This window comes from Gossypium raimondii, chromosome 8 (genome assembly GCF_025698545.1).
Source record: "Gossypium raimondii isolate GPD5lz chromosome 8, ASM2569854v1, whole genome shotgun sequence".
Classification (NCBI taxonomy): Eukaryota; Viridiplantae; Streptophyta; class Magnoliopsida; order Malvales; family Malvaceae; genus Gossypium; species Gossypium raimondii.
This window is the reverse complement of record NC_068572.1, coordinates 9,755,871-9,767,637: the sequence shown is the minus strand read 5'-3', so window position 1 is coordinate 9,767,637 and position 11,767 is coordinate 9,755,871. Positions and strand designations below refer to the sequence as shown.

The following is an 11,767-nucleotide window of genomic DNA, read 5'->3' as shown; positions in this document are numbered from 1 at the left end:
AACTCGAACAAATTTATTTGACTCAACTTGAATTCATTTCACTCAATTCGGTTCGAAAAAATTTTAAATCGAGTTAGAATGATAAAATAGGACTCGTCAACTCAGCAAACTCGAATTTTTTCATTCAATTCGATCTAATGCTCTCCCCTATCCATCGTTTTCTCAAATAATAACCCTTATATTTATACGATTAATATTTTAACAATTTAATTGCCATATTTCATGATCCATTTATGTATTAAAATTGCTTAAAGTTTTTTTAAACTATTCATTTATTGTAAAAAGGGACTTTCAATCGTTAAATAATATAGACAATATTTTAGATCAATTAAAAAATTTATATACATAATGAATACAAATATATTAATAAATTTAACAGTTAAATTATTAAAATATTAATTATATAAAAATTACAAAAAGACATAAAACTATTTAAACTTTCCACTAAATTTTACACTAATGCAAGTGATTTTTTTGCGATATACTTACCCACAAGTCACAAAATTAAAACCAGTCGGCGGAAGAGTTTTGGGTCGATACTTAATAAAGGTTTTCCCCAAATGTAGACAAAGGCCTGAGCCCTAAATCCTCTCTCTCGCATCGCAGAGTAAAACCAGAGAGCAAAAAATCAACGTCACAAACGGGCAAACAGCTCAATCTCTCTCCCGCTTCCTTTCACAGTTCAACAACTGCTGCCTCTCTTTCTCTCACATTTTTGCTTCAACCATTACCTCTCCTCAACATGAAGCTCGTCAGGTCACTGAAATCTATTTCATTCGTTTCTCTGTTTTTAACCAAGTGACGAGCAAATGATATTTTTAGATTCTTAATATATTGGCTATGATTTGAAAATTTATGAGCAGGTTTTTGATGAAGTTGAACAATGAAACAGTGTCGATTGAGCTCAAGAATGGAACCGTTGTTCACGGCACCATCACAGGTTCCTCTATTTCCCTTTTCATCTTTTTTTGCCCCAGCATTAGCGTTTTTGATAAACCCTAGCCCTTCGTTTTAGCGAAGTTGTAAAAGCTTGAGATTGTTTGTAGAAACTGACATACGTATTAGGGTTTATTGTTTTCATGAATAATGAGTAATGTTACTTGTAAGAATGGACTCGGATTCGGAAATCTGAACTTAGTTTGCTATTTACCTGAATTATGGTTCGATTGGGGCAATCTTTTTTATTATTATGGTTCGATTTGCTAGTTAAACTTAGTAATGCCAGTGTTTGTTTTTTGTTAAGTGTTAATTAATTAGTAATTAACTTGCCTATACGATGTTTTATTCTTCCTTGGTAACTCTTGCTAGATGAAATTAGGCCATTCCCAATCTCGCTTTTATGTGGTTAACCAATTACTTCCACCTTTTTATAGGGTGACTTTGTATAAAAGAAAATGGTTATTTATTTTATTTACTGTTATTGTTTCTAACCTGGTCTGCTGAATATTGGAAAAGTTGTACAAAACCCAATTCTTCTTGGATAGCTACACCCTTTTATTAATACCAGATTGCATTGAATGATTTACTTGTTTCCTGGTTTCATTAACAAGGGGACTTGAACTACATATATATGTGCGAAGTTTTTAACTCATTGTTCTTTTGGAAAATATGCGAAGTTTCTTTGCCTGTATTGATCATCACTTAAGGCACTTTTAGCTCATGATGGCTTAAGTAGGTGGATAGATAGTGATAATACCTTACAAAGTGGAAGCAATAATTTGTAAGAGCATGTACTTGGATACACTAGCATAAACATCTTTGCTTCTTTTGCTTGAAGTTGTGTATACTCCAGATCCCATTTTCTGGACGCTAGTGGCTGTCATGCATTTAGTTGGCTACTTTGCTGGAGTGCTTTTCATTCTTTGTTATTCTGTATGTCTATCTCATCACTATTTCTTTATGGCAAAATTGGCTTTAGTCATTTCCAGAGCAAACAGACAACAGCATATCGGTATGCTACTTTTCTGAGTGCTTTGCTCGTTTGTTTCAGGTGTGGATATCAGTATGAACACCCATCTCAAAACTGTGAAACTTACATTGAAGGGAAAAAATCCAGTGACTATGGATCACCTCAGTGTTAGGGGTAACAATATTCGCTACTATATCCTGCCTGACAGCTTAAATCTTGAGACATTGCTGGTTGAAGAGACACCGAGGGTGAAACCAAAGAAGCCAACAGCTGGTATCGCCATTTCATTCCCCCCCCCCCCCCTTTTAGAGTATCCTACCTGTATCTGCTTTATCTTATCTTAGTATTGATCTTCCTAATGCATTTCCAAATTCAGGGAAGCCATTGGGACGTGGTCGGGGTCGTGGGCGTGGACGCGGGCGAGGTCGAGGCCGTTAAATATGCTGCCATGCCTCCAAATTTTGGTAACAGCTGGATGTGGAGACAACTTTGTCGTGGGGAGAATTTATGGGTGAAGTTACGAATATTAAAAGGAATAGTATTGATATTTTACTTTTCTATATGATCATTAGCCTTGGTTGTACGGCTTAATCATGGATCCTGAGATTCCCGACTAGCAGATATTTTAATACCTCTGTCAATTATGTTGTAAAATGAAGGAATGCGGCATTCTTGATCATGTTGATTGCCTTCGATCAGAACTCTTTTTTTCCCCTTCTTTTTGTACAATTAAATGTTTGGATTAATTATAACAAGAAATTAAATTAATAATTGAAATATATTTACCACGTAATGAGGTTTCTAATAAATCTGCCTCAATTTTTACCTATGCATAATCGGCACTTTGTTTTTTGTTACCGTTTCTCGAAGTTGTTTCATCCTCGTTATTTTAATGGTTTTTTTTCTAGACAATCATGACCGTTCATCACAAACATCATTGTTTGGTGGGACCCACAGGTTGCTTAGCCCAGTCCCGTTCATTTTGTGCGAAGTGTTTATATATAAACATAGGTAACAATAACAATAGCCAAATTATTATTAGTCCCCAAAAAAGAACATAAAAATCAGAGAATCAGGAAAAAGAAAGAGGAAGGAAAGAAAATGGGGAAATCAACTCCTGTGAAACAAGCGGCGGTGGTTTTGGGGGCGCTAGCTTTCGGGTGGATGGCTATTGAGATGGCGTTTAAACCTTTACTGGACAAGGCTCGCTCCGCCATGGACAACTCCGACCCTGATCGGGATCCCGACGACATCGACTCCGACGTTAAAACGAAGGACGTTGTGGAGGGAAACAAGGGTTCTCCCGATCGGAAGCCTATCTCTTACGCTGATGCCGTCGCCAAGAACACAGCGGGTGCAAGTTAGGGACGAGATTCTTGTGTTTGGTCCATTCCAAGTAATCATGAAAGTAGGGTTCCTTTTTATGATAAATGGAATTATGGTGTTATCTTATTTTAGATTTCTTGCTGCTGCTTTTCTAGGTTAGCTCTAAGAATTAATGTTGAGAGAAGAGTTAATTGGTGCTATTTTTCTGTTTCTGCATTATTATGATTATTAGATAAAGAGAGAACCGAGTTTCCTACTTTGGCTTTTGTGATTGAGAAATGAAAATGGTGTCCTTTTCTGGAAACAATTTTGAATAGCGTGCCTGTAGATAAGGAGGAATTATCAGTATATCTTGTATCTTAAGGTGTGACCATTGACATTTCGGGCAAGATTTTTCATTTTTATTTAGGCGACGAATAAATTTGTTTTAATAAAAATAATTTCAAATAAATAAAAGAGCCAAAGTTCATTTTTTAAAATTTTACTCGAAGAGGGGCTCATTCCAATTTTCTAAAAGAGAATGCCTTTAGGTTTTTTTTAAAATTTTATATTGTTAAAAATATTTATAATTTTCTACAAATCTCATTTTCATCCTAACAGTAAAAACTTTATAATTTTTAATTATTTTGTTAGAAGAAAGATTCTTTAATAGGAAATTTAGATTATTGAAATTTAAAGTAATTATTGTAAGAGCCCAATTTTATCTGGCCCAACAAAACAAACAAATAAAAATAAAATAAAAGTCTATTATTAAAATTTATTTACAAAAAATAATGGCCCAAATACAAAAATCCTAAAATAAAAAAATTAAAACCCAAAGCCCGCTATCTTAAAAAATTTCCAGAAACCCTAGTCACCTCTATCCCCTAAGTGTCGCTGCTCCTGGCCATGTCAGTGGATACGTCACCCGAAGACTGCCCTCTGCCATCGTTTCACGGAAATGGTAAGGATGCGACTCCCTATCATCGTTGACCTTGGCGTGGATATCTGCAAAGAAGAAAAAGGAATAGAGAAAAGAAGATAGAAACATCAGAAAAAGAAAAAAAAAGAATTTTTTTTTTGAATATTATGTAATCAGCTATAAAAGCCAATAACAATGGCATGTAATTTTTTTTTATACACGCACAAGAGTTATAGAAAGAAACTACAACAATTTTTGTTAAAAAAAGGTAATTTTCTTTTTATTTATTTATTTTTGAATATCGCATATATATAATAAGTAAATAAATACAAAAGGTTGGATTTTTACCTGCACCGCCGTAGTCGGTGGTCTTCTCTAGCCTAGAAGGCTGTCGAATCCCTAGGGATTCGCCTGAAGCCGTGTCAAAGAGGAGGAAAAACTGAAAGGTCTCTCGGGGTTTTGGTGGGATCGTAATTTTTTTTGCGTCTTGACCCCACAATTGTGTTCTTTTAAAAAAGGGTTCAAAAAGGAATTTTTTTGGGGTTTTTTGGTCATCGGAGGAGGCAGCCGCCGTCGCCGATGACTGGTGGCTGCAGCGGACATGCGATGTCCCCTATGGCCGATCGGAGAGACGCCCTTAAAAAAAGGAGAGAAAGTTTAAGTTTTTTTTAAAAAAAAACTGAATAGAAATGATTTTTTTTTTTGACTTAGATAGGCATATCAAAACGACGTCGTTTTGGCCTAGCTTCAGAAACCCCAAAACAATGTCGTTCTGGAACTCAACCCGAAAATCGACCCGATTCCTCCTAGGATCAGCGTGTTTTTTAAGAGAGGAGATATTTGTAGCTTTGGTCCTTTCGCTTTTTTTCATCTTTTTAATTTAGTCATGTTTATTTTTATTTGTTTTAATTTTCACCCCAAAATTTAAATTCCCGTGCAATTTAGTCCTTTGACCCACTATGAACTCCTTGGGGAGTGACACGTGTCAATATGATGGGGATAATTGCCATTTGACCCCCTAAAGTTTTCTATCTTATTTTAATTTAATCCTTTATATTATGTTTCCTTGTAATTTAGGCACTAAATTTTGCTATATTTTAAATTTAGTCCTTTATTTCGCTTTTTTGTATTTATTTTGCAATTTATTCTTTAAGTTCTGTTTAAATTCCAATTTAGTCCTTCATTTATTTAATTCTGCCTTTTTATTTCTTGTTTTATTATTTTATCCCTAAACTTTTATTATGGTTTCGATTTAATCTTTTTATTTAATTTTCAACATTTTAATTCCTTATTTCTATTTTATCCTTTAATTTACATAACTTGCATTTTATCCTTAAGTTTCTTAATCATCTCATTTTAGTTCATTTTTTTGTGCTATTTTTTTGTTGATGTTATTATTAAATGATTATTTTTGCTAATTAATATTTTATTTTGTCATCATTAATATTACATGACCATGATCATAGCATTATCATACCTTTTTTTATTTCACCATTTTTGGTTATTACTAATGTTCCACTTATTATTTTACTATTGTTACCATTATTAAACGGTATTATTAATAGGCTAAAATTATTCCGACTACCATATGTTATTATTTTGTTATCATTTTGTGACCACGTAAGCTATTATATACTATCTTTTTCATTTCCATATTATGCAACATGTTTAAATATTCGTTTATTTTTGTACCAACACTTGAATATATCAATCGCATATTGCATTAAACGTCATATCTATTTTTTACCAGATACACAAAAAAGGAAAATTTTAAAACCAAGGCAACGTTCTTTATTTAGAGGTTTGAGAAGTTGTGCCCTAACTTACGAGTTCGACTTTCTCTCTGAACCTAAATAACCAAACATCTTTTTTAAAAAACTAAAAACATATGAGATTTAAATAGTAATTAAATAATGAGCAATCTTATTTTCGAGGATTCGAGATGTCGTGCCCTAACTTATGAGACATGACATTTTTGTTTTCGTTACCTCGAGATAAGAAGGCCTTTTACATAAGTTTTAATTTAGTTAAGTGATTTTAATTAAAAAGAACATCATACAAAGAGGGGCTGCATTTTAATTTCTCTTCGAATTTTTAACTTTCGACACTAAGACATTAAGTAATCAATTTGGTACCAATTTTGGGCATTATGAGGGTGCTAATCCTTCCTCATACGTAACCGACTCCCGAACCTATTTTCCGGATTTGTAAGACTAAATATTACCGTTTTAGTAAATCTAATGTTTTATTAAAATGACCGAGTTTTGAGGTGATTCAATCACACCTATATAAAAAAGGATTGGTGGCGACTCCATTTTTGTTAAAAAGTCAATTTCCAAAAGGGTTTCGACAATTATAGAAAAAAAAACTATAATATATATATTAATGGATAAAAATATACTATGTGTATCATTAAAATGGAACTGATCTTTGCTTCTCGTTTCATAAAAATACTTAAATATTATTGATAAAATAAAAAACAAAAGAAAATTAGAGTTTTTTTTTTTGGACGGTATATATTAGAATTAAATAAAATGATATTTTGCACTTAATGTTTTATAACGAGTTTGTGTGAATTAAAAGAAAGAATATCTTGAGAAATATAAATTTAAATTAAGAATTTGAGTTGTTATAAACTTCTTTTGAGATTCTTTGTGAATTTTCAAAATTCTTAAATACAATCCATCATTCAAAACACACAGATTGAAGTGGGAAAGCTAATTTGTATATGTATATATAAGCACACCCGACTGTAAACAGGCCTTTAATGGTCCTATCTTTTCCTTATGGGCTTTAATGCTTGTTTGAGATGTTTTCCATTTTAGTCGCAGCATCTTGAACATGATGCAAACAGAAGTTGGTCAGTCAAAAGTGAATGGGGTTGGAGTTTATGCTATCAAATTATTGTGATAGGTGGCTAATATTTTAGAGTGATAGATTCAGAAAGTTTTGTCCTGGAATTCAGGTCACCTAAAGTTTTCTTCTCCCACCTCACCCTTGTTTTCATGCTTCCCATGTCATTTTCTTGAAACAGCTCCAAATGATTTCTTCAAGTGTTAAGTCTTTCTGCTCATTGCTCAATTATTCTTCTAGACTAGTGGTAGTAGTTGTGTCCGTTAATGTTAAAAACAAAAAAGAGATTAGACTCAACGAATCATTCAATTTCAAGGTGATTTAATTGGAACCGGCTTATTACTTTTATTGGTGACTTAATTGGAAGGAACCAAATGGGAGACTGCCTGCTTAGCTCTGCTATTGCCAGTAAGGATTCAATATGTAATGTGAACGGAAAGCTCAATGACAAAGCATAAAAGGATCCTTGGTTTTCAAGTTTGTGGATTATAAATGCACGGTTTAATGCTTCAGAGCTCCATTTCTAGTGGCCCAGGGAAGTGCTCCACGAGGAGCCCGAAAAGGTGTTAGGATGACTCTGTCCCTAAGACTGGACTTTCCAGCAGTGGGTTAATGCAGATGTGCTAGTTTTTAACACTAGTCACTGGTGGAGTCAGGCAAAGCTACAAACTGCTAATTATCATTAATGATTTTACTCGGTTTATTCTGTCTTTCCATCATTCATTTTGAGTTCATTTCTTATTGTTTCTACTTGATGTTCGAACATGGAAGGTCATCTTTTGTTTTATGCATTTTCTAGTATCAGCAAGATGGATATGAAGATCAAGTATTAGCATCACTATATATCTTTCCCTATTAGAAAATACATAATGCCCTATTTGATCAAAAGAGATAAGGGATAAGACTGAAATTCATTACATTTTTACTAGAAACAATTGATTAGATCCTAAAAAAGTTGAAAAGAAATGTAAATAAAACAACATAAACTAAATGCCAACATATGATTTCCACATTAGGCTAATATTATGGAGGTGCAATCTATCCCTAAATAAGCTGACACATTGTTGACATTTGTGTCATATAGGGCACTCATGTTGGTTTGATGTAACAAAGGTGGTACTGGAGCAATGGTGGACATTGCCACCGGATTAAATTCAAAAGCATGCCGAGATAGATGTTAGAAAGTGATGAAAACGATGGATGTGACTCCCACCACGTATCAAAGATGAACAAGATGGCCTAACATTTTTTGTGTCAGGTTGGGGGACAAAAATGAAGAGAAGATAGTAGCTACTAGTGCTCGCCTCTACATCCTCACTTTCCATTTTCATGATATAAAGTTTCCTAGATATCATGTCATATAATTCACCATATCACACACAAGTTAAGTGGCCAAGGATATTTTATAACCAAGGGTGTAGCCAAGGCAGGGACTCCGTCCCCTAAAATAGAAAATTTACTATTTAGGGCCTTTAAATTTTTTAAAATTTTAAATTAGTAAAGATAAAATTGTACTTTGCTCCCCTAAAAATGATAAAATTTTGATTTAATATTTTAAAAGTTATAAAAATACAGGCTATTCAAATGGTAAATTGTAATTTTTTCTATCGTAAAAATTAAAATTAAAATTCGCTCCGAAAAAAAAGTTTTCTGCCTTCGCTACTGTGTACAACAAAAAAATCACATTTTTTTCAAACAAAACATCCATTTTCTTGTCTTTTTTTCTGGGGTACCAAAGCATTGAAAGGGTTTGTTGCAGTTTGTATTTGCAGGAATTATAACACCAAATGGATAATGTTTCAGTTTGTTTAGTCATTGGTTGATGATGTTGGATTTTGAAATAAGTTTTAATACTTAAATTGCAAGGGGAGAAATATTTTGGACTGCCAACTTAAATGAATAATGAATGTGTAGGATGGTAAAACTCAAGTTGTTGGATTATTTAGATTTAATCTATTCTGAATGGAGTGGATTTTTTTGTTTGAAAAGTGGATGCAGGACAGGATGGGATGAATTTTTTCTTTTAGGTAGTGGGTATGAAACGCTTATAATAATTACTTATTTTTTCTTGACTCGCTTCACTGTATAAAATTATCATTTTATCCTTATCTATAAACTATTACAAGAGTAAAAATATAATAACATAATATAAAAAATCATATATTTTATGTTTATTTTTAAAGAATTATGATTAAATATTTACTTGATTTTAAAAGGATTGAAAAAAATTAAAGTTAAATAGCAAAAATTAAATTGAAGCTATGAAGCTAATAATAATTTTTAAAATTATATATCCATAATAACATTATAAGGAAATTGGTCATACCTAATTGTAGAGTACATCAATTAATAATGGAACACCAAGTCAGCCCTATTCGATTTTGACAGGTACCAAACATGAATGTGTACGACCAGCCGAGCAAGTAGTGCAAGCTTATAGTTACAAGCTGTATCACCATATAATATATATTCATTCTTATACATGTCGGTCAAGTTCTACTCCAAAAATAAAAAGATTAGGATAAAAATATAAGTTTGAAAAATAGATTTTGAAAGAAAAATATAAAACCCGTTTAAAAAATGAACTGAGCCTCGGGTAAAACTTTTTTGGTCCGAATTTGGCCCGAAATAGCAAAAGGATTAAAAAATCTGTTATTTTCTTGATGTTTTGCTTCTATTTTTCTTGTTATTTTCTAATTGTTTTGCTACCATTTCACTATTATGTTACTACTATTTTGTTGTTATTATTTGGATATTGTATAACTCTTATTTTTTTTAATTTTATTACTATTTTAGAGGCATTAATTTGCATATTTACACATATTTATTGTTATTTAAGTATAAATATTGTTTTAATTTATTTTCAATTTATTGGGAAAGATTTATTTGAATGTTTTTAGTATTTTTGATATATTATATTTTTAAAAAATTATTATACAAAAAATAATATAAAAATATTAATTCGAGCGAGCCAGGCCAGATCCGAGTTTTAACATTTTTATCTGAGTTGAGTTTGGGCAAAATTTTAGGCTCATTTTTGGGCCAGATTGGGCTTAGTAAGCGGGCCTAAAATTTTTTCAAGGCCTAATTCGAACCTAACCCGGTCCATGGACATGTCTATTCGTTCCTTTTCCCATTATAACCGGTGCTATATCATTAAATTAAATAAATAAATTTAAATTATATTTGATAAATCATTGAAAATAATTTATTTTAATATTAAATATTTTATATGTGTTTTATAATTATATTAATTTTTTTATTAATATAAAATTTTAAAACAAAGTGTTTAATAAAATAAATGGGTAGATAACCTGTAATACCCCAAAAATTTTTACAAGAAGATATTATTTTGATATAGTAAGGAAATAAAGTGACAAAATGAGAATTTTGAGTTATGGCAATATTGGGAAGTATATTATGACATATTAATTCAAGAAAGGATTAAATTGTAAAAGTGAGAAAAGTTTTGTTACCCAATAGTAAATACTCAAAATTTGAGGGGTTAAAATGTAAATATGAAAAGTTGAAGGATCAATAGTGTAAATATTTTAAGGGTGGAATAATCTAGAACCTAAGGAAAATGGATGAATTGGGACCAAATTGAATAGATGAAGAATTATGAAGGACCAAATTGTAATTTTATCAAATTAAGTGATGACTCAATGATGGAATTTTAGAAGATCTAAAGGGCAAAATGGTCAATTAGAAGAGAGAGAAATGTAGAAAATAATGATGATGTTGGAGATATTTTAGAATACATAAATAAATAAATATTAGTTTATTATATTTTGATTTGATTTTTTTCTTAATAATATTTTATTATTTTATTTAGTGTGTATATATATGTGGAAAGAAAGATGGAAGTAGAGGTGTTCATGGGCCGGGCCGGGCCCAGAAAAAATTCGGCCCGCCCGAAATATGGGCCTAGAATTTTGTCCAGGCCCGCCCGAAAAATTATAAGCAAACCTACCCGCCTGCTTTTTAAATAAATACCAAAATTTATTTTAAAAATTAAAATAAAATTAAAAAAGTATTTTAAAAATATTTTAAAATTAAAAATTAAAAAAGTATTTTAAAAAATTTAAAATTAAAAAATTAAAAAATATTTTAAAAGTATTTTAAAATTAAAAAATTAAAAAAATTTATTATTCGGTAGGTCGGGCCCGGGCCAAAAAAGTGGTGCCCGAGGCCCGGCCTATTTTTTAATCGGGCCTCGTTTTTTTGCCCAAGCCCATATTTCGGGCCTATATTTTTACCCAAACCCTCCCATATTTCGGGTGGACCGTCGGGCCGGGCCGGGCCGCCCGGCCCATGAACACCTCTAGATGGAAGCCATCATCCCACCATTTTTCCATGCATCAACGTGAGTAAGGATGAGCAAAACTCGATTCGACTCGAAAAATTGAAAAAAATTCGAATTTCGAGTTAAACGAATCGAGTTATTCGAAGTTAATCGAGTTATTCAATCAACTCAATTTTTTTCAAATTCGAGTTCAATCGAGTTGAGTTTTGAATTGAATAACTCGAATAATTCAATAATTCAATATCAAACTATAATATTTTACATTTTTATCCCAAACTCCCTAACCTTTTTACTTTTCCCTCAAAACTTTTACTCCTTACCACTTTCCCCCAAAAACTTTTACTCCTCCTCCCAACCCCCAATCTACCCAAAATTCATTTCCACCAAAATTTTACTCTCCCATTTACTTTTTCTCAAAATTTTACTCCCAAAACCCTCAAAACCTTTTATTTTCCCCCAAAATTTTTACTCC

General features: G+C 32.0%; 2 protein-coding genes across 2 annotated transcripts; both read left to right on the top strand.

Moving 5' to 3' along the window:
- The first annotated feature begins 520 nt into the window (after window positions 1-520).
- LOC105790739 (small nuclear ribonucleoprotein SmD1a) lies at window positions 521-2,688 on the top strand. The gene is made up of 4 exons (XM_012618486.2): window positions 521-756; window positions 864-940; window positions 1,991-2,182; window positions 2,286-2,688. The coding sequence occupies exons 1-4, from the start codon at window positions 743-745 to the stop codon at window positions 2,345-2,347; spliced, it is 345 nt and encodes a 114-aa protein (XP_012473940.1). The 5' UTR covers window positions 521-742; the 3' UTR covers window positions 2,348-2,688.
- Window positions 2,689-2,934: 246 nt separating this feature from the next.
- On the top strand, window positions 2,935-3,542 carry LOC105790740 (outer envelope membrane protein 7). Its single transcript, XM_012618487.2, has one exon. The coding sequence runs from the start codon at window positions 3,011-3,013 to the stop codon at window positions 3,272-3,274; it is 264 nt and encodes an 87-aa protein (XP_012473941.1). The 5' UTR covers window positions 2,935-3,010; the 3' UTR covers window positions 3,275-3,542.
- Window positions 3,543-11,767: the final 8,225 nt, after the last annotated feature.

What these genes read in the sequence shown, in the direction of transcription:
- LOC105790739 (XM_012618486.2), top strand. An exon ending in TGTTCACGGCACCATCACAG is followed by an intron (nt 941 to 1,990) that starts GTTCCTCTATTT and finishes CGTTTGTTTCAG; the next exon opens with GTGTGGATATCAGTATGAAC. An exon ending in ACCAAAGAAGCCAACAGCTG is followed by an intron (nt 2,183 to 2,285) that starts GTATCGCCATTT and finishes TTCCAAATTCAG; the next exon opens with GGAAGCCATTGGGACGTGGT.
- LOC105790740 (XM_012618487.2), top strand. Translation starts at nt 3,011, where the DNA reads ATGGGGAAATCAACTCCTGTGAAACAAGCGGCGGTGGTTTTGGGGGCG.